The 23,801-nt window shown below is 34.3% G+C and overlaps 1 protein-coding gene across 7 annotated transcripts in view; it reads right to left on the bottom strand.

Annotated features, from left to right (window-relative positions):
• SGCD (sarcoglycan delta) overlaps positions 1-23,801 on the bottom strand; it is a 1,341,685-nt gene that overhangs the window by 86,819 nt on the left and 1,231,065 nt on the right. For all 7 annotated transcript variants that reach the window (XM_074291900.1, XM_074291902.1, XM_074291901.1 and 4 more), the window contains one exon: positions 2,659-2,731. In XM_074291900.1, the coding sequence (XP_074148001.1) occupies positions 2,659-2,731 (73 nt within the window). The remainder of the gene's footprint in view (positions 1-2,658; positions 2,732-23,801) is intronic.

Here is a 23,801-nt window from a genome sequence, read left to right as displayed (position 1 = left end):
TATTAATCCTACCAAAACTGGCTAATATAAGGTATAATAGAAAGAATGCTGACTCTGGAGTGGTGAAGACTTAGATTTACTTAACCAATCAGTGCCCCCAGGCATTTTATTTAAAAATTAAATTTAAAAAATTTATGTATTTTCATCTTAAATACTAAATAGAAAAAGAAAAAATGCCAAGTACATTTCAGATAATTTTTAAAGATGAAAAACTTGAGCCATTGCTGATCTACTTGGGTAGCAAAGGAAAAGTTTCCTCACTGGGTGTTCCCTTTATTAATGAGATCATAGCTCAAGGACCCAGCACTTTCCAAGAGCTAAATCAGTGTCTATTTCTAGTCACTCCTTTAGCCCTTAAAACAGGAACCTCCTGTGAATAATGAAAATATTCTTCAATAATCAAGAATTTTAAGTCAACCTATAACAACTTGTAAAGATAAGCTGAGCACAGGAAAATTGCATAATAGGGAATATTTTTAAAAGGTCAGTTCTAGGTTTTAAGCCAGGATTAAAAAGCTTCAATCTTGTTTCTTACAGATATATCTTGGCCCATGGAAATCCTAATTCTGAATAATCAAACATTATTTTAGTTATTTTCAGAATGCTCTATTTCAAAAAGCAAAGAAGTAAGTATTTTTTTAGGATTTGTAAATACACACACACATATATGTATATATATATATATATTTACACACACATATGAAAATACATTCATATATACATATGTGTATATATGTCACTGTATCCTGCTTGCCTTAGTTGCTTATCTGTAAAATGAACTAGAGAAAGAATGCTAAACCATGTCAGTATCTTTGCCAAATAAACTCCGAAAGAGTCAGATAAGATGAAACAATTGAACAACACATAATGTTAAATAAAATAAATATAAATAAAATTTCAATTTAGTAATTACTCTCCAGAACCCTTTCCCCATCCTGTTATTCCTCCAGCCTTCTAGTTTGCTTTCCTTAGAAAGTGTTTTTCTTTAGAGAACTCACTTTTTAGAGACAAACATCCTGCTCATTCCTAAGGACCACTGAATGAAAAAATGAAGCACAAGTGACACTTTGCTTCTGGCTCCGAAAGCCCTATTTCATTGTCATGGATTATCATGGTCATGCTCTAAGTCCTCATGAGAGACTCTTTGACCACAGTTTCTGCCCAAGTTTCTTTTTCTAGAAATCTTTCTTAAAAGAAGTAGAAAGGATCTGGCCATATCCATTTTCTGTGCTGAAAATGGCCACATTAAAGTCTAATACAGCTTTCTTTGTATTGTACTATGTAACTCTAAAAAGATACGTCCCCACACCAGAGACTTTCCTAATAAAGGACTCTCATTGTACACCAATTATGTCCAATACATTTACATTTCTAACCTGTAAATCTTTATGAACACTAGGGATTTTTGCAATTGCAATTTTTGTAATTCACACCAAGCACTGAAAACACCTCTGTGTTTGGGAAACATAGCACAAAGAAAACCTTAATTTGCTGGGAATTATGATATTATTATTTTCCAACATGACCGCTGCCACATTAGTGGGCATGCTACATTTAAATTGCTCCTTGGAAGGCTAGGTCTGCCTTGTACAATACAAATAGATTTGTGAGAGGCTGCCTTCCACTAATGAAATCATATTATAGATGCACCTCATCTGGTATGTATGATACTTATGGTGCTTTCTGATTAGCTTTGGTTAAAATTACCTCTTCAGAGATGAGGAGATACAATTTTCCCTGAATGGGGCATGGGCATCTCTTGAGTGAACACTGTAGTAAAGCTGCTTCTATTATATTCATTTTATTTGTAGTCTTATGAAAAATATCCTCTCAGTGGTTATCCCCTTTACATATTGGGGCTTTTCTGCTTATATTTTGGAATGAAGAGGTCATATAATTTCACTATACAGAAGCAGAGTGTCTCAGGGAAAATAGGCAATTTTACAACAGTTTTTATGTCAGGCTAATTTCTTTACCTGGGCATTCAATAGATTTGTTTCCCTATAAAAGAAACTTATATCTCTGTTTTGGACCTCATTGTCATCCCTATAGTCTTGAGGCTATCTTGATCATCAATGGATGAGCTATTTCTTAACCAGAGATTTTTAATGCACTGCATTTCCTAACCACGTCTTCCAAAAGTTTTGATTTTGATCAGAGGACCTGTGTTCAAATCCTAACTTTGTCACTAACCTTTGGACAAGTCACTCAATCTCTGCATATTTCTGTTTCCTCATCTGAAAAATAAGGTAATTGGACTCTTTAAGAGTGTGTAGATGATCTCTAAGGGATTTTCCAGTTCTATATTTGTGATTCTATCAAATTCTGTTTTGCAACTAGTACTTCATGTCCCCCCAGGCCCTTGATTATCGAGATATTGTTCCTATTTACCACGTTCTATTTGTTTCATCTGCCCCGATCTATGATAATTCCTCTATGACATTTCTATTCCCTCTAGATATTTGCACTCAAAAGAAAACTCAGCCAGAAACTCAATTATCAGCAGGAAAAAACCAAACCAAACCAAACCAAACCAAACCAAACCAAACCAAACCAAACCAAACCAAACCAAAACAAAACCATACAACTTAGCAGACCATCTGATTGCAATGACATATCAATTATGTGCATAGGTACAAACTAGATCACAAAGATTACCTTAGTTCCTTGAAGGGTTCTGCCCTCACATTAGGTGTTTCTATAGATTTAGGAAACACTGTGCCTTCTGCTCCTGTAATGACAAGATAGAAAACAAAACATTGTTAGTAGGGGATGGGCACATTACTTTGACTCTCTTTGCCCCAAAACATAAAATAAACATGTGCAAAAAAGTTTGTTATTAATTGGATTACTTGTCATCTAGGGAAGGGATGGGGATAAGAGGGAGGGAAATTGGAACACAAACTTTTGCAAGGGTCAATGCTGAAAAATTAACCTTGCATATGTTTTGAAAATAAAAAGCTTCAATTAAAAATGTTTATTGTTTTTCATTTCTGTTCAATTTTCTGTGACCCTAATGGAGGTTTTCTTTGCAGAGAGGCTGGAGTGGTTTGACATTCCTTCCCCAGATCAATTGACAGATGAGGAAATTGAGGTAGACAGGGTTAGGTGACTTGCACAGGACCACATAGGTAGGAAGTGTCTGGAGTTGGATTTGAAATCTGGCCCAATTCTCTACATATGAAATGTTTAGAATGCAATAATTAAATAACACTTTGAAGATTAATGTTTTAATTGATTCATATGTTCTTTCCATCGATGCAGATTGCAACCCTGATAAACTTGAGCAAACAATTTTATGAGTTGCTATGACTTAAAGAGCCATCACACTGGTGATGAGCTGCTTCTTTCCTAGTTGAGCAAATCCTTGAAGAACAGTAGAATTTCCATCTTAGGGGGACCTGCCAGACTTTAGTATTTTGCTGATATAGTGATCAAGAACCCAGGGATACTTCCATGTTATGATGGAGCATCAGAAAATCATTTTAGTGGAGGAACTAAGTCATGAGTACATAGAGGTAGCACTACTGACATATATTTAATTTCCCTTACTCCTTCATGCAATCCCTTGCCCTGCTTCCTCCTCTGATCAGTAAGATATAGCTGAAAGAAGCCTGACTTGGGAATCAGAAGACCTTAGTTCTAATCTCATACACTAACCATTAAATGGGAATATGATCTTGGACAAATCATTCCTTCTTTTGAATTCAACTACAAACTGGAAAAAAAGGGTTTTTTTGTGTGTTTTTTTGTTTTTTGTTTTTTTGTCATAGATGAATAAAAGAATGAATAAAAATAAGCCTATCTTTATATCACTGAAAATTGCCCAAGGAACAAATAACATCTTGGTTTAGAAATAACATTTAGAAATATGAGAGTCAGACTCTGGCCTCTCATAAACAGTTGATAAGATTATGGTCTGGAAACGTTTTGGGAACTGAGAGGGTGGAGTCCTGTTATATTTTAAGCCACAAATCAGAAAAGGACAACTGCAGCTAACTAGTGCTGGGGAGGATGGGAAGAGTGAGAGGTAAATAAAAAATTGGCATGATTATGGAACAATTGGAGTTTTTTTCAGCATAATCTAGGTAAAGAAATGTTCCTGGGTACATTAATTTACATTTTTTCTATTTTTCCATAATTTATTATACTTTTCCCTATCTGTGCAATTGACAAATATAAATAAATATAAGCTGATAGTGCAATTTTATCTTGAAATAAAATTCTCATTCTTCTAGTTCTATATTTGCAAATGTATTACATCAATTGCCACAGTTTGATCCTATGAGGTTTTTTAAAATTCCAGTCCCTTTAGTGTACAGCAAAATTCAACTTATTAGCCTCAGAAAAAAAGGTTTTCTCCCCCTTTAAAATTCATAAAGAATCACTTAAAGTTCAAAGCTTTATACTTTGGGTATTAACATCAATCCCTTGACCCAATCTAGATATTTAGCTCTTGACTTTACCATCAGCTTTTATCTTTACAAGTTGTCAGCAGCAGCTGCACCTCATCGTCCTGAAGGCTGTTATTATCTGATTTGTCCACTCTGAACTGTTTCCAAATCATTTAAGTCTAAGTTTATCACCATCAATTTCACTGGATGTTGCTTTTCTATTAAACTAAGTCAAGATAGTATCCTTAACTTATCTAAATAACCATGCACTACTGTAATTGTTGGAGTGATCAGTGTGTTAAGTCATTTTCAATCATGTCCTATTCTTTGTGATCCTTTGGGAGTTTTCATAGCTGAAATACTGGAATGTTTTGTCATTTCCTTGTCCAGCTAATTTTACAAATGAGGAAACTGAGTCCTTAGTTAAGTGTCTGAGGCAAGATTTGAACTCAGGAAGATGAGTTTTCCTGACTCCAGGCCTGGCAATCAGTCCATTGTGCCCTAGAAGTAGTGCTGGAGGAGGGTATGTGAGCAAATGAATTCTGCTCCATTTAACATATATGTACATGTTTAATTAAATTTCCAACCTTTCTTTTTAGCATTAAAATGAGTTGATTGCTTCCACTAATCACCACAATTTCAAATCGTGACATAGGCAAAAATGCATGTTTTTAGGAAAATGAACTGGTTTCATGATTTTTTTGTGCCAGAGGGACATATGTGATTGGTTTCAATTTGGAATGGGAAAGGAGCATGTAAATAAAAAAAGGAAGTTATGACTAATTTTAAAACAGCAGCAACAATTTTTTTTTGTCATTGGTCCTTTCTTTCTTAATCTGAGAACTCCTTAGACATTTTCATAATGCCTTTTCCCCTAAATATGATAAAAAGAAAACTTTATAAGCCTTGGAAAAGTAGAGCCAGGTATAATCCAATTTATGCCCTCTTCTCCTACCCTACCCTATTTCAAATGTACCTCTCACACAAAGTGCTCTTTGATCTAAACCAGCCTGATATGTCTTCCATTCTCAGAACTTCCAGGCATTTATTTGTAGTATGAACCAATCTATATGTTTAAGACTATTCTGTAGCCTTAGATTATTGCATGGAGCCCTGACTTTGAAGTCAGAAGTCTTGAATTCAAATCATGTCTCTGACATTTATTATTTGTGTAACCTTGAGCAAAGTCACCCACCTTTCCTCTGTCTTGATTCCATTTTCTATAAAATAAAGCAGTTGATCTCGATAGCCTCCTGAGGCCCTGCCTTCCTCTAGATATATGATTTCTATGTTAATCTACTGCCTTTAAATATTTAGATGGTAAACTGCTTTAGGAAAGAGATAGCAACTTTCATCTTTTTTATTTTCACAAACATAAGCAAAGTTGTCTTTGACATAGAATAAGGAAGCAATATTTTTTAAATCAATTTCTTAAAAATTACAAACAAATCTCTGAAATCAGTGGGTTAAAATCAATGTAATTTTCCATAAAAAGCCATTTCTCATGTTCAGCAGGATTCTCCCCCTTTCACAAGGTGGAGATAAGGACTGAGCAGAGGAATATGTTTCTCAGACATGGTGAGTCAAGTTGCCTCCTTTGGCCCCTACTTCACAGGTCTCATTCTTTTTCAGGTCTGGTACCTTTGCTCCAGTACACGATAAACAACTCTCCTGCATTGAGTCCCCTGTGGCTATGGGTCATATTACTTTTCAAGGTCGCTTAAAACATACATGGAGAAAAATATCCAGTAATGATGATGCTGGTAATGATAATAACACCTTCTGGCTGTGTAACATTTTTACCTTTTCCAAGTGTTTTTAAAGCTATCATCACTTTCTTGTGATAATAGCCCTGTCAGCCACATAGGGCAGGTGATTATGTCCCCTTGACCAATAAAGAAACTGAGGCAGAAGCAGAAATATAGAAATGGATTTGGGAATTATAATAGTATGTAATAGCCTTCCATTCAATACATGTTGCCCCTTCACTGCAAGGTAGAAAGGGAAAACTAAATATTATGCATTTCATATATTGATGTTTGTTGATCTTCTTCTTCCCTCTTGTCCCACCTTTACCCAGGAATGGAATTTTGCTTATAATCTTGGGTAGCATCCTTGGCCTGAGGGGCAGGAGCCTAAAAAAGTACTTTCTTACTACTTACTACTTCCTATTATTCTTATTTCATTTCCTGGCTTAAGTTTGTCTTTTATCAGTAATGCTCTTGTTGCCCTTTTCCTCTTTACCCCCAGCTCCTATCAATCTCTTTCTCCCTTTCCAGATGCCTATATGACTTAATGTCATTAATACTAATTGAGTACTTAGTAACCCCATTAATGCTATTAATTATCAGAACTATTTTGGAAACTCTTGGAAGAAAGAAACTCTGCTGCCACAGTGCCTAGATCATGAGTAGGTAGTTAATGATGGAGAACTAGAACTGAGAAGAAAGATTAGGACTATTTATCTAAATCTCAAAGTTCCATATCTAGAGATGACATCTGAACTCATGGGGGAGAGAAAGGGGGATGAGGGGGAGAGAGATAAAAAGGAAGAGGAGGAGAGGAAATATTCAGGAAGAGGTAGTGGTTGAGAATACCAAAAGCTGAAGAAAGGGTTAGAAAGAAAAGGACAAAAAACAAAGATTGGCGACATTCTTGGAGAGTGCTTTTAATAGGTAGATCAATGTGGAAACTGGATTTCAAGCTGCTGAGAAAGAAATGGTTGTGAAGAAATGGAGGCAGTAATGTTGATTCTTTCTGAATTTTGGGTGATGAAAGGAGATGGCAAGGTAACGTGAAAGCTTTTTTTTTTTTTTTTTTAAGAATGAGGGAGGATTCATTACATTTACAGGCTGTGGGAAAGAAGCCAAGAGAAAGGGAGAGAGACAGAATATAAGACGGGGTGGGATAGGTAATAGGCTGAGCTGAAGATGATGGGAAGATGTGATCAAGAACATAAGTGAGATCTTGGCAAGAAGGGCTACTTTTTCCTTAGGAAATGACCAGTGTGTGAAATAAGGGAAATAGAGTTGGCAATCTTAATTTTCTCAGTATATAGAAGACTATATATAGAATAGCAGGAATTAGGACCGATACTAAGACTTTCAATCAGTTATTGAACTCCTTCAGAAAGAAAGGAGAATGATCTGGAATCTAGGACTGCAGATGACTGCAAAAAGAATACAAATGGTGATAAAACCTACCTTTTGCAAGAGGCCTTTCTTGGTCCCTTTTCTTCCCCTCCTTCTCTCCTCTTTCCCCAGCAAATACCTATGCCTTCCCTCTGAAATGATCTCCCACCTACCCCACATATTTCTTATCTGTACATAGTTGCTTGCACGTTGTTTTCTGGGTTCAAATGTGAACTCTTTCAGGGAAAGAACTGGTTTTTTTTTTTTTTTTTTTTGTATCCTTAGTGTCCAGCACAGTATCTGGAACATTTAAGGGTAGCTAGGTGGTGCAGTGACTACAGTAGTGGAATAAGAAAGACCTGATTTCAAATTAAGCCTCAGAAACTTAGCAGCTTTGTGATCCTGGGCAAGATACTTAATTTCTCTCTGCTTCAGTTTCCTAATCTGTAAAAAGTGGAAGATAATAATGGAATCTACCTAGTATAGATTCTGTGAGGATGAAAAAGAATATTTGCAAAGTACTTTGCAAGTTTTAAAGGGTAACATATAAGCTAGTTATTTGTTATTATTTAGTAAGTACTTAATAAATATTTACTGTGTAGAGATAAATTGGACATCAAAAAAAAAAAAAAAAACCAGAAACTGCAAAGTAAGAGTTTGGGTTAGAAGTTGGCAGTAAGAATATGCTGACTCTTCCTCTTGGCACATTGTACCATTAGGCATGAGATAAGGGACAATTGGGGCTGCCAGGAATGGAGCATTATCCAGAGATTGGATTCCCTGAATGCAGGATCATGGAAAGAGTCTGAGATGAAACTATTGAGGGTCACCATGAGTTTATCAATAATAGGGTTAGTGCTACAGGTGATGTAATGAAAGGAGAGGGCAGAGGAGGAAAGGAACTAGGGAACACTTAACATTGAACATGATGGGAAGGAGACTGTGTGTAATGATAGCAAAGATTACTCATTTTGCTTTTATAAGCTATTTCCCATCAGCTACATCAAAAGATGGTCAAGGAAGTTTCACATTTCCTGGTATTCCCCTATGCTAATCTACATCTCTGGTGCATGATTGATTGAGGAGGCATCTTACTTAGAACACCTCGGTTCCTCCTACAAAGCCCCACGTATCAGAGGATATTCCAAGAATGTCAAATTTTAATCTAAATACTGCTCTTGAGGAATCCCGTTCTTACTATTAACTCATTTGCTCCACTATGAAACAAAACCAAAGCTTTGAATTCACTTTTAATTAGTTCTGTTACATCAATATGCCTCTTATATATCATCTTATATTCTCTTCCTCATTAGACTTTTAAATATCTCTAAAACAGCAATATTGCATAACAAATGATTAGACTCTCCCCTTCTGTGTATTTACCACTCCACTTTAGTAATGGAGTTCTGCTACTTGGACAGCAAGGAAAACTGGAGGAGCAAACACTGATGAGAACTGACTGCAGATCTCATTTTCTCTGCTCCAAGATGAATCTGTTTTTTCTTGGAAAGTTGCTTATGTGCAACAAAGCCATACTAATTTCACATTCTTGGGGCCTGGCACACAGTGGGTTCTTAGAGACAGCTAAAAGGTGATAGATGAGTATTTCTCAAGGACCTAATGATGACATGATACTTTCCCACAGACTTAAAATAAATCTGGTCACTTAGTTCCCAGATGCATTGTAAAGAAACAAAGAACCATGGGATTTCAAAATGAAAGATATTATAGAGGCTGCCTAGTCTAGATACTGGAATAGTTTGTCATTTCCTTCTCCTGAACATTTAATAGATGAGAAAAACGAGGCAATCAGAGTTAGGTGACTTGCTCAGAATCACACAGTTGATAGGTGTTAGATTTGAACTTGGCTTCAAGCCTGGCATTCAGTCCACTGTGCCATTGACTTGTGCTAGTATACAGTAGACACTTAATAATTGCCTGTTGTTTTTTGTTTTAAATTTTTTTCTTTTTTTTTAAAGGACTATGGGATCTCAGAGTAGGAAAGATGGCAGAGGATACCTAATCCTTCATGAAACTAAAGAATAACCTTGGAAGATCAATGATAAGTGCTCATCCAGTATTTGTTAGGAGACTTTATGTAGGAAATCCCATCACCTCCTGAGGAAGTCCTTTCTATTTTTGGACAGTTCTAGGTATTGGGAAGTTTACGTTAACCATAAATTTTTGTTGCTACTGTTCAGTCCTTTCAGTTGTGTGTGACTCTTTGTGAGTCACATTTGGTGTTTTTTGGCAGATACTGGAATGGTTTGTCACTTCCTTCTTCAGCTCATTTTATAGATGAGGAAGCTGAGGCAATCAGGTGAAGTGAATTTCTTAGGGTCACACAACTAGGAAGTGTTTGAGGACAGATTTTAATTATGTTCTTACTGACTCTAAGCCCAGAATTCTATCCACTGAGCCATTTAGCTGTCCAAAAGTTAAATCCACCATTCTCTAACTTTCATGATTAATCTAGTTCTGTCTACTGAGGTCAAGTAGAAAAAGTTTGGATTCTCTTCCATATGCTGTCCTTACAAATTTTTGAAGCTATCTTATAACATATCCCCCAAATCCTTTCTTATTCAAATTAAACAATACCACTCCCTTTTTCTGTTCCTTATGATCTCAACATGATTATTCTTCCAGATAACATTCCTTGCTCCAGTGGTCCTCAAACTTTTTAAATAGAGGGCCAGTTCACTATCCCTCAGACTGTGGGAGGGCCGGACTATAGTAAAAACAAAAGCTCACACTCTGTCTCCACCCCTCAGCCCATTTGCCATAACCCAGAGAACCGAATCTGGCCCATGGGCCGTAGTTTGAGAACCCCTGCTCTAGACCCTCTGTGTCTTCTCTTTGTTTTCCACATTTGGTTGTGAACTCTTTTTTTGAGCAAGGACTGTCTTTTACCTCTTTTTCTGTTTCTCACACTTGACACAGTGCTAGCAAATAGGACCAATTACTGACTGAACTCAGTTCAAGAACTGGAACAATACTCTGGAAGTGATCTAGTTGCTTTGGTTATTCTGCCTCAGTCTTATCTCACAGTTTATTTGGCTGTAAGTTTGCATTCCATTTTTCTATTTGTTCTGTGCCTATCCTTGTTTCTTTAAGGGTTCTGGCTCTGAAAGTGAAAACTTTTTAGCCAACTTGTCCAAAGGCATCAGAAGACTGATTTCTCACCTTGTCCTCTATTGCATTGGGTAAGTATGACCTGTTTCCATTCATTCACCCTTTTATTGAGTATGAAATTTTTTAAAAAGTAATGCTTCTTATTAAAACCTCAATTATCTCTCTTTTAAAATGACTCACATTGACTTGGAAATGTTCATGCTTCTTAAAACTAAAACTAAACAAAATATATCAATTTCCTTTGTTATTACAAAGTAAGAAAGTCTGAATGGAAGGGACCTAAGAAACCATTTATTCCAACCCATTCAATTTACAGATGAGAAAATTAAGGCCCAGAAAAAAGAAAATGATTTAGTTAAGGAGGCTTAGCAAGTTAGATAGTATAGTATAATTTTATTTTTTTCACCATTTTCCAGTGTCCAACCACCTGCAGTTCATAGTTGACCACCACCCTATAAGATGAATTTCCCTTTTCCATACAATCCCAATTCTGAAGTAATAAATAATCCTCATTTTTATTATTTCAAAAAGGCTTCTATTAAAACAATACCTACTGATTCTCTCTTTTGACACTCTGTAATTTACTGGCAATAAATGTTCATAAACAGTTTGAGTGAAAAATCCATAAAGCCATTTCAGCTTTATTTTAAGTTCCATTTAATGTCTCTCAAAAATGATTTCATCAATGTGTTTCCATTAGCTGGTTCTCTGCCCAATAACTTAATTCCACACGATCAATCAGGAACTTATAAAGCATGTGACAGGATCTATCTAAAGTGTTTTGAATCACCGTAAAGATCCGCTCAATAGCTCTTTCCCCTACTGGCATAGGTGGGGGGTAAACTTATCAAAAGACCTCAGATGCACTCAGTCACCATGGTAACAAGAAGCTGGTTTCTCTTGTCAGGAAAGAGATGCTTCCAATTTGGAGCTTGATGTCAGAGATATTTCCTCCTTGGGATACTTAGGGGTAAGGGGATGGAGAGAGCAATTAAATGGGAAAAAAGCAAAAGATTGGAATTATGTGCCTATCTCTATGTGCCTGTTCTCTCTGGGCCTCAGTTTCTTCCTCTATAAAATTAAGGATCTATACTTTTTATGGTAGCAAAAACACCAGAGCAAACATGGTTGCCCATAGACTGGGGGAGTGGCTGAACAAAAACATAGCATATGAAAAAATGGAGGACAGTTATTCCATAATAAACAATAATTATGAGGATTTCAGAGAAATGTAAGAAAACTTTTTTTGATCTGATAGGCAGAACCAAGTAAATATATATTTGCTATAATAATGTAAATGGAAACAACACTAAAAAGTAGCCCAGATCATACACATCTCAGTAATGAATCTTTATCCTAGATAAATGATGATGAAACACATTTCCTTCCTCCTTCTAGAGATGGTGAACTATGAGGAAAATGTGATATACACTATTGGTTGCTTTTGCTTATCCTTTTATTTGTTATAAGGTAGGATTAAATTGTGGATGATATATTTGGAAATGATTGTGGGTTGATAAAAAAGGAATTAGAAAAAAATTACTGAAACAGATTATTTTTAAGACTGTTCTTATAGTGTAGCAAAAAGAGTATTAGATTTTGATTCAGAAGAGTGACTGGAATTCAAATCATGGCTTTGTTTCTTATTGTGGGACCTTGTAGGAGCCATCTTTCTGGATCTCATTATGAAGTAATGACCTCTTACAAGTCAATGCCCTCTAAGATCTTTTGTAATTCTATGTGATCCTATGATCCTATAATTCAAAATTCAATTATTCTAAAATAAACAGTTCATTAAACCATTATCCCTAATTCTTCTTCTAAAAATTGCCTTTTTCTCTGCTTTCTTCTCAAAAGGTCTGCGATATGGATTACTTGAGTATAAGCCATCTTTAGTGATTAATAAGAATGTCATACAAAGAAAACTTGAACACATTAATGATAGTAGTGAGCATACAATAGTTTTTGGCTTGTTATTTTTCAATAGTTCAGTCATATTTGTCTCTTCATGGCCCCATGGACCAACTATCTAGAGCTTTTCTAGGTAAAGAAACAGGTGTTTTTGGGCATTTTCTTCTCTAATTTTATGTTCAGAATCACACAGCTAGGAAGTGTCTGAGACCAGATTTGAACTCTGGTCTTTTCTGACACAGTCCCAAGACTCTAGTCATTGTACAACTTAGCTGCCTTTAAGTATTATGGCTTACAAAGGGTTTTTACTCACAAAACTCTGTAAAGTAAATACTACAAATACAAATAATATTGTTTTCATTTTATAGATAAGAAAAGCAAGGATTAAAGTGATGCACTCATTTGCCCATGATCACTTGGTTTAGTAAGCAATATATTCAAGTGATGATTCATTTTACCTTTGATTTTGAGTGTAATACTCTTTTCATGATATCATGTGGTCTGTCAAGGAAATGCTCCATAGTATCTAATGTTTTTAAAACTATTTTCCTTTTCAAGTAATCCAGGAGTGGATGCCCCATGACATTAAATATCAAATTAAAAACAATATTCTTACATAAGAAAAACAACAAATATTTAGTGTGTGAGGGTCAGAAAGTAAGGCAGTCCTTCACTCTGGTATAAAAACATCTACTTCTGGTATGCTACAACCTAGAATCATTATTAGAATAAATGTATTGGGCATTATTTTAAAGTATTGTTTTTTGTTAGTATTTATTTTGAACATTGTTTTGAGAACAATTTATTGTTTATTGATTTTTTAATATTCAACTAATCATGTTTGTTATTCCCTCACTGAAGCAATATTGAAGAGATTAAGGTTCAAGTGATGTCTATTGTCCATCCTCCCATCTTTCTCTTGTGTAATAGGTTTTTTGCACCTCTTTATATGAAATGATCTACTCCATTCTACCTCTTTCTTCCTTCCCCACCCAGTGTATTCTTCTTTCTCATCCCTTATTTTTTATAATTTTCCTTTCAAATTCACCTTATATTCATACCCTCTGACTTTGTATATTCCTTCTAGCTCCTTCTAGCTGCACTAGAAATGTTACATTTAGTGATTTAAGTATCACTTTCCTATGTAGGAATATAGATAGTTCAGCTCCTTTGAATCCTTTATGTGGTTTTTTTTTTCTTCCCTTTATTTTTTCAGGCTTCTCTTGGGTCTTGATATTGGAGATTTTTTTGGTTCAATTATGATCTTATCTTTATGAAAATTTGAAATCCTTGTATTTCATCAAATGACCATTTTCCCCCTTGAAGAATTATGCTTGGGAAATGGAAATTGAGTGAATAAGCCCATCAGTTGGGGAATGGTTGAATAAGTTATGGTATATGAATACAATGGAATATTCATGTTTTATAAGAAATGATGAGAGGCTGATTTCATAAAAGCCTGGAAAGATTGTGAACTGATGCCAAGTGAAGTAAGCAGAACCAAGAGAAAATTGCACACAGCAACCGCAAGATTAAGTGATGATCAACTGTGATTGCTTTGGCTCTTTTCAACAATGAAGTAATTCAAAGAAATTCCAATAGGTTTGTGATGGAAAGAGCCTCTACATTCAGAGAGAGTACTGTGAAGATTGAATAGGGATCAAAGTATAGTATTTTTGCCTTTTTTTGGTGGTGGTGGTGCTTGCTTGCTTGTTTCTCCCCCTCTTTCTCATGCTTTATTTTTTCCCCTTTTTGATCTGATTTTTCTTGTGCAACATGATGAATATAGCAATATATTTGGAAGAATTACACATGTTTAACCTATAGTGGATTGCTTGATGTCTAGGGGAAAATTGTAGAGGGAGGGAGAAACATTTGGAACACAGAATTTTGCAAAGGTGAATGTTGAAAACTGTCTTTGGAAAAGTAAAAAGCTATTATTATGAAAGAAAATAGAAGTACTATGTTTATTTTCACCAGATAAGTGGTTATAATCTTAGCTTTTTTGTCTTCTAGAATATCATGTCCATGACTTATGAACTTTTAATGCTGTTGCTGCTAAGTCTTGTGTAAACCTGATTGTTGATCCCTAATATTTGAATTTTTTTTGGTAACTTGCAGTATTTTTTTCTTGTTCTGATAATTCTATAATTTTGCTATAATGTTCCTTGAAATTTTTATTTTCGGTTTTTTTTCCCGAGGTGATCAGTGGATTCTTTTTTGTTTATTTTCCTTTCTAGTTCCAGAATATCAAAATAAATTTTCCTTGTTAATTTCTTGAAAGATGCTGTCCATGTCCTCCTTTTGATTATAATTTTCAGATAGTCCAATGATTGTGACATTGTTTTTTCTGGATTTATTTTCCAGGTCACTTGTTTTTCCAACAAAATATTTATATTTTCTTCTATTTTTTCATTCTTTTGAATTTGTTTGATTCTTGATGTCTCAGTCATTAACTTCCATTTATCCAATTCTAATTTTTAAGAGTTGTTTTTCTCAGTTAACTTTTATGCTTTCTTTTCTAATTTGTCTAATTGTACTTTTAAAGGATTTGTTTTCTTCCATGGATTTGTGTATCTCTTTTTTTATCTGGTCAATTCTGCTTTTTTATTAAAAGGGGTTACTTTTCCTTCTCCAAGCTGTTGACTTTTTTTTTTTTTCAACTTATATCACTATCATTTTTTTTTTCTCAAATTTTCTTCTACCTTTTGGATGTGATTTTTAAAGCTCCTTTTTGAATTCTTTCATGAGTTCTTTTAAATGTGAGCTTTGCTCCTGGGGTAGAAAGGACACTGTCTCAGGTTTTTTGTTTTCTGGTTATATATCTGGTGCTGCACTGATGTTGCCCTGAGCCCACAAAAAACCCTCAAATCTAGTGCTGCACTTGACGTGGTAGAACTGTCACTACAGGAGACTGTGGGAGTCAGGGAGTTTATCTGGTGCTGAACTGTGATCCTACTGCTGGTGTTTGGAGTGTGCTAAGGCCAGTGGGATGTTTCTGTGGGCTATGCTGAAGTACAAGGATGTCTAGCCATTGGAGGTTACTGTGGTGCTGTGCTGAAATATGTGGAAGTTTAGTCACTGGAGGTTGCCTGATTGCCTGGGGTTACCATGAAGCACTTGGAAATGTGGTCACTGGTGCTTGTCTATTTGCCCAGGGCTATGCTGAAATACATGGTAGGTTCTGGAGCTAGAGGCTGTCCATTCCCCTATCTATGCTGAGACATGTGGCAGAGTCTTGGTGTTGATGTTTGCCTGTTCCACTGCTGTGGGGTAAAGGATCTCCCACTGGTTTGCTGAGGCATGTTCTGGATCACATTCTCTTTTTACTCAAGTGTGACAGACCCATCTTGCTCAGCTCCCAAGGGTTTGGGGGGACTAAATTATTATTACATCCAGTCTTTTTGCTAGTTTTGTTCTTACAGGATTTGTTTTGGGACACTATTTTTATGGAAGTTTGTAAGTAAATATGGGAGAATTTTGGGAGATTACTTTATTATTTTGGCTCCTAGAAGTGATTGTTGACTTCTGAAAAATTATATAGACTTAAATTTAAGATGGTGGCATAAAAGATTATAAATGAGCTCAGTTATTTCACATATACTCCACTGATCATCTAAAAAGGTTACCATATCAAATGATAAACAAAAAATCCAAAGTTAAATAACATTAATTTCCTTTATCCAACTCAAGACTGAAGAACAACAACAAAAGAGTGAGTAAGGTTATAGAGGTTGGCCCTGTCACAAAGTCTGAAATCAGAAACTAAGGCTGATTATATAACTATATGCAAGAAAACACTAAATATCATAAAGGATTATTATGGGTTAAGAAATGGTAAAGTAGCAAATGTAGAAAAATTTCTTTATGATAGATACATATGGGAACTCAGAGATAAAAAAATGACACAGACACAAGAACTGTAAAAGTATTCTGAAGAAATAAGATAAATTATTTTTTTAAATGGAATTTTAAGTGAAATAGCTTTGGAGGGAAAAATTGGAAGGAGAATAGTTTAGAAAAGAAGGTAAAAAAATCTTCCCCAAGTAATGGTCATCTAAAAATTCAAACAATTTCATAAAAAATAAGAAATATCAGCACAAAGCCAAATAATTGGGGGAAATAGAAAATGTAAGGTAGCTATCAAAAATAATTGATTTGGAAAACAAGCCAAAGAGAGAGAATTTAAAAACCATCAGAGTCCCAGAAAATAGAACAAAACAAATATTAATTACTATATTTCTAGTAATCATGAATAAATATTTTCTAGATTTATTAGAGCCAGAGAAGAATTGTGAAAATAGAAAGAATCCAAGAATCTTCTCTGAAACCTCTAACTAGAAAATTTAAAAAATTACAAAAATATAATAACCCAAATTGAGAAATTTTAGGTGAGGGAAAAAAAAAAAAACAACTTAAGCAACAAATGTTAAGCATATTTAAGCAATGATTGAAATGCAATATTTTTTTCAGAATATCAGAATATACAATATTCAGACTGAAATACAATTTTTTTTCCCCTGAGGCTGGGGTTAAGTGACTTGCCCAGGATCACACAGCTAGGAAGTGTTAAGTTTCTGAGATCAAATTTGAACTCTGGTCCTCCTGAATTCAAGGCTGGTGCTCTATCCACTGTGCCACCTAGCTGCCCCACAAATATTTTTGAGGACAGAAAATCTTGCAATAAAATATTCCAAAAAGCTTAAAGACTTACTTAAAGGCTTGCTGCCAAAATGAAGTTATCCTGGATGGCTTACAAGTCTACAGGGAGAAAATGGATCTTTTATAGAATAGAGAACTTTCAAACATTCCTGATAAAAAGACAAAAGATGAATAGAAACTTTAAATGAAAATTTGGTAGTCAAATGAAAAAGATAGAGACTTAAAAGGAACTAAATGAAATGAAATGTTTTCATTCTAATTTAGGGGGAAATTTTAAGAATCAATTCAGAATTCTAAAGACTTAAGAGATCATAGAACAAATTCAATTAGATGAATAGAATAAATGAAAGAGGTTTCGTTGTTTTGATGGTTTTAATAAAAGAAAATAATGAGGAAGCAGAAAAGGAATACAGTAGGGAATAAACAAGGAAGAAGGGATTGAAACTTATTAAATCACAATTTGAATACATAAGAAGAGTATACAAATATGGATAAAGGGATTGTGGGAAGTGAGGACAGGTAATAGAATGAATTCACTATAAAGAAATTTCTTTATAAATAAATGTTTGTGTAATAAGAAGAGGAAAATAATAATTAGGTATGCTAGAAGTAAATGTAAAATGAGCAATCATCATATTCAATGTAAGTGGGTTGAAATTGCCCATAAAATAGAAAAGAACAAGAATATGGAGAACACAGAATCTAAGAAAAGATTAGAAAGATATCTGGAACCTAGAAAATCACATATAGTTAAAATCAAATTAAAGTTTAGAACTGCATTAAGATATTTGAAATTCCATTTATATTACTTTTTGTTTCACAAGGTGATTCATTTATAGAATCTCATTTGTTCCTCAAAGCAATCTCATGAGTTAGGCAATGTAAGTATTATTATTTCTGTTTTAATAATGAAGGAACTCCTTAAAATAAAGGAGACATAATTTTCCTCCAAGGCCTATCATTTTATCAGTTTTGAAGCTGAGTTTCAAACTCTTAGTCCTTGAATTTCAATTCAGTGCATATTGTGGTGCTTCTCACAATCCTTGGATTCATGTTATTTACCAATATTATAGGTTCAAAGAAGATAATAAAATCATAGAGAAAGAGCTAGAATAGATTTCAGAGATCATTAGTTGTACCCCTTTATCTTATAGATGGGCAAACTGATGTTCATAGAGATTCAAATGTCTTGCCTAACCTCATATATAGGGAACATGTGACAAATCTGGGATTAAAAATCTAGTTCTCTATTATAACATCCTAGTTCCCCCAAATAACAGCAAACTAATTAGCTACAACACTTGGAGGATGAGGTTTTATTGAATTTAACTGGGATGAATCAATTTACTTAATGATTCTAAAAAATTTTTTTTTTTCTTTCAACATCTGTTACTGAAAATTTTTCTTCACTAAAATATTGAATTCTTTTTTCCTAACCATGTAAATTCAATCTGGTAACCACATTTGCAGGTTTTCATTTTAATTAAGATGCTTGCTGTGAGGCTTACGCTTATCATTCTGAACATCAAATGAAAACTTTCTGGACTGTAGAATATCCATAGTCTAAGAGACTACTAGACTGAATATAGAGTGATTTCAGAGCTTATGAGACAGTGTGATATGAAGGATTATAAGTCAGAGAACCCATAAAATGGGTTCAAATCCCATTTTATTCTTTTATTTAGCTTCTGTCACTATAAGCAAGTCACCAACTATTTGAGAATCTGTATCATTATGTGTAAAATGAGGAGATTGGATTAGATGGCTGGTGAGATCTTTTAAACTGGTAATTTACGATCTTATGACCTTTCCCAAGTATCAATCATATTTATTTTGACTACATCTTAAAAATCAATTTATTTTATCTATTTGATTTTTTTTCTCAACATGAATTATAGTAAAAAAAAACAAAAACAAAAAACAAATCATTTGAAGATGAGTTAGATTTCAGTTAAATTAGGTTTAGTGTATTAACCAATTAGGATACCCAGTCTATCCAAATTTCATGCTAGTCTTCAGTAAATAAACTGGCATGAGGCTGATTTCAAAAAGGCTGGGAGAGTCTTGAATGAACTTGCATAAACATGATAGCATGAAAGTGCTAAGTGAGTAGAACCAAGAGAATATCATACAATAAACAATAAATAATAACAATAAATAATACAATAAATAATCAACGATAAAATTATACAAAAATCAATTCTGATAGATGTGGCTCTTTTCAACAGTGAAGTGATTCAGGCCAGTTCCAATGGTCTTGTGATGAAGAGAGCCATCTGTACTCAGAGAAAGGATTGTGGGAACTGAGTGTGGATCATAACACAGTATTTTCACTTTTTTTTTATTTGCTTGCATTTTGTTTTTTCTCATAATTTTTCCTTTTTTGATCTGATTTTTCTTGTGTAGCATGATGATTGTTGGGGTATATGTAGAGGAGTTGTACATGTTTGGCATATATTGGGTTGCTTGCCATCTGGTGGAGGAGGTAGGAGGAAAGGAGGGAGAAAAAAAATTAGAGCATAGGGTTTTGCAGGAGTGGGTGTTGAGAACTATGCATGTGTTTAAAAAAACTTTATAAAAAATAAACTGGCATGAATAGTGGATGTCAAAGACAATAAATCAATTTCTAGGAGCAATAGACAGATGCTAGGTAGTAACTTACTGCAGGAAAAGTCACTCACAACAGTTAAATCCTATTGAGTTTCTCCAGGCTGCAGCTGGTACTTCATAACATTTGTTGTCTTTCTGAGTTGTTTCTAGGAGACATACTTAATGTTTTCTTTTTTAAAAATCAGAACATTCTCCTAACTGAAAAAGTCAACTATAACACTCTTTGTGCTCCACAATCAATTGATAGAAACTCTGTCATGTTGTCAGCATCAAGCCATGTGTCAGCTTTCCCTTTCTGTGCATAGCAAAAACTGCAGAAGTTAAGTCTCATCTTTAGCAACGTCCTGGCTGGAGGAGATGAGACAAGGAGTTAATTAAGCAAACTCTATTCCACCAACCAATAGAATAGAACTCATATTTGGTATATTATTAAACCAAAACAAACCCAGTGAAAGGAATCATTCAAGCAGTAAGCAACCTCATTTCAGGTGAATGCAGTTTCATTATTTTCAAGAGTAAATAAAACTCTACAGTGTAAAGAAAATAACTTTCCAATCACTGAAAGGTGCCTTGACTGCTTTATTATGATAAAAACATCCCTACCAGGGCAAGAGAGAATCCAAGCTAGGAGACTACAAAGTAACACTCATCATTTTAAAGGGTTTCAGGACATGAAAAATCAATGAACTGGGCATAGAGCCCTCTTACTAATCCACCCCTTCCCTACCTTTCCCATCTTATCACCTTATCCCTTTCTAAGCATTCTACAATCTGTCTAGAAAGAGGATAAATATAGAGATTATATCAGTATATGTATGTGTGTGTGTGTGTGTGTGTGTGTGTGTGTGTGTGTGTGTGTGTGTTTCTTAACCCTTAAAAATTCCTTGGACATAGTAAATACTTAATAGATTATTATTAACACTATTCCAAAAGATTTAGAGAAAAAATTTTTCTCATAAGCTAATGAAGCTACTGAGTGTTCCGCCTACTAGAAATGAAGATGTAGCTGAAAACAAATTTCAGACAGATAGACATTATCTTAGCCTGCCAGTCTTCTACATGATTTTACAAAAAACACCCTCAGTGTATGGAATGTTATCACCTTCCACTTTTTCTTTTTGAATACCTTGTTCCCTTGAAGTGCCATTTCCTTCAAGTCTTTTTTTTTTTTTTTTTAACTGATTTCCCCTCCTTGCTATTCTTTTCTTCCCAACCATTTCCTTTCCCCTTGAAAAGCATGAACTTATTTTCTATATATCATGCATTTAGTTATTTGTAGTCATTTATTATATCCCCTCAGTAAGACATATAGACCCTGAAGGTAGAGACTTTTTTGTCTTTTTATACTCAGCATTTAGCACAACTTCAGGCAACGATTGTTGAATTGAATACTATATAATGAAGGATTTGAATGTTAGGGCTCTGTTAATAGTATATTAATTAATTGTCTCCTGGCTGGTCTCCCAGTTACCAGCATTTCACTAACCTATTCGAATCCAATTTGAGCACTACTGTGAGAAGAATCTTTGTAAAGCAACTTTTTCATACTTAGACAATCTAAAAATGCAAAGAACCTTAGAGATTAATTATCCTCATACTTATTTGAAGCTAAAATTCCTCCTGCAGTATTTTTTAATAGGATTTATCCAACCCTTTCTCAAAGATTTCCTTGGGAAGGAATTGATTTTTCAGTCATTCTCTTTGGAAAAAGCTCTTTGTTGAGGTGAAATTTAAAGTTCTAGAGCTTGAGATTGCCTGTCATCTAGGGGAGGAAATAGAGAGAGGGAGGGGAAAATCTGGAAAAATGAATACAAGGGATAATGTTATAAAAAAATTACTCATGAATATATACTATCAAAAATGTATAATTATAAAATTAATAAAGTTCTAGAGCTTCTACACATTTGACCAGTTTGATTTTTGTGGCCAAGAAGAACAAGTTAATTTATCCTTTTTTTTCCCCCTTTGATATGACAGATATCTGAAGGCATTAAGTATGTCTTCTTACCCCTGGATTTCTCTTTTATCAGATGGTAAGTTTTTTAAAGTCAGGGACAATGTTTTAATTAAGATTTATATTTTCTCCAATGCCTCTCATGCTGTGTGCTCTATTCCTATGAGGCACATGACAGAATAATATGACAAACACCATATTAAGTTTTAAATAATTTGAAGAATGACAATGGAAGCCTTCTAGATAGGTTGAGTACATCTCTTATTAGTTGTGGGTTTTCCATATCACAGAAAGTTCACTTTAAATATAACATTAACTTTGATGAAACTAAGGAAAGGGATTCTATACTACCTGAAATTGCTATGTTGAGAAAAATCTAAACAATTTATAGGAATAATTGATTTGGGAATAGCTAACTTGGACAACTTCTAGTTGTACTTATAATTTATATAATCTTAGGCTCTCAATCTATCATTTATTTATTAACCACCCATTACTTTATTTCTTTGGACCCCAATTTCTTCATTTGTAAAATATGAAAACCAAACTGCATGATATTTTAGTCCCTTTCAGTTCCACATTCTGCTAACAACAGTACCCAAAAAAAAAAAAAAAAAAGAAAATGACCAGAGGAAATTATTTTTGATCTTCTTCCAAATCTCAGTTTCTACATTTGCCAAATGGAGACCACATAAACAACCTTACCTATCTCACAAAGTTGTTGTGAGGATAAAATGAAATATTAATTTTGAAGGAGTTTTGGAAAACACACAAAAAACCATGCCAACATAAAGTTTCATTGTTATTTTCTTCTCATATTGCTTTCCAAGGAAGATGCTTTCTTCTTCACTGAATCTGGTATGGTGATAATCTCTCAGGATACTAATTTAGGACTAGTCACTATTTCTCAATAAAACTACCATGAGGATTCTCAGTCAAGAGATTTTTAATTATATTCAGTCCTTTTGAGATTTTCTTCCCTGAAAGTGATACAGATTCTACTGTTTGCTTGATTTTAGTGGATTAAACCTATTCTCTTTCCCAATAAATGTGGCCACTTATGAAGACACATAACATTTCTTTACCTTGTAATTATTTGATGCAACTTTTCTTTGTTACCTAGTGAATAGTTCACTAAAATATGGTTCAGCTGGCACTCAGAATACAACTCAACTCAAATGACTTCTAAGGATTTCTATATAATTTTAACCATAACTTCAAAATACATTTAAGGGTTATCTTGTGATGGTGAATTTTTACCATTTGCAACCTACCCATCTTCATTTGCTTAACTTTTCCTTTTCTCTATGGCTATACTTGTCCACCAATGTGATCTTGCCTTTAAAATTTTTCAGTTCTTTGCAGAACTTTAACCCTTCATTATATATACTCAATATTCTTCTCATTCTTCATCTTGTCTCCTTTGTCATCTTTTACCCTTTCTCTTCTTCCAGTAATGGTGCTTATCTATACCCTAAAGCAAAGTTTTGCATTAGTTATGGCTCTTTGGACCAGCATACTCCCCAGATACCCAGTCTTATTCTTCTGTGATTACTTATTGATCAGAAGGAATGTGGGCAATGTTGTCTGTTCTCACTATTAATTCTGAGAATGACATAGAGAAGGCCATATAGTTAAGCACAATCCCTTCTACAACTTGATTATAACCAGTTTATTCTTGACTTCCGTGAGAAATTATTTTATTACCTAGTTCTGCAATATGAAAGAGAAATCAAGCTAGTTCATTCATGTCACTAATGACATTTCAGTTCCTTTCAGAAACTATTTAAAAGACATATTTCTTCCATTTCCTTTGTGTATTGACTATGCTAGATAACCAACGTTCCTCAGTAAAAAAAATGTCAACATTATAATACCTGCAATTTCCAACTGGTAACATGAACTCTGCTAACACAATGTACAATGGTTATAATAATTAAACCTTAACTCTGGAAACTTCCCCATATATTTTGACAAGCTTTCACATATATCATCATATTTGACTTC

The sequence above is a fragment of the Sminthopsis crassicaudata genome, chromosome 2, assembly GCF_048593235.1.
Source record: "Sminthopsis crassicaudata isolate SCR6 chromosome 2, ASM4859323v1, whole genome shotgun sequence".
NCBI classification, from domain to species: Eukaryota; Metazoa; Chordata; class Mammalia; order Dasyuromorphia; family Dasyuridae; genus Sminthopsis; species Sminthopsis crassicaudata.
Note: the sequence above shows the minus strand (reverse complement) of the source record. Positions and strands in the feature narration are given on the sequence as shown.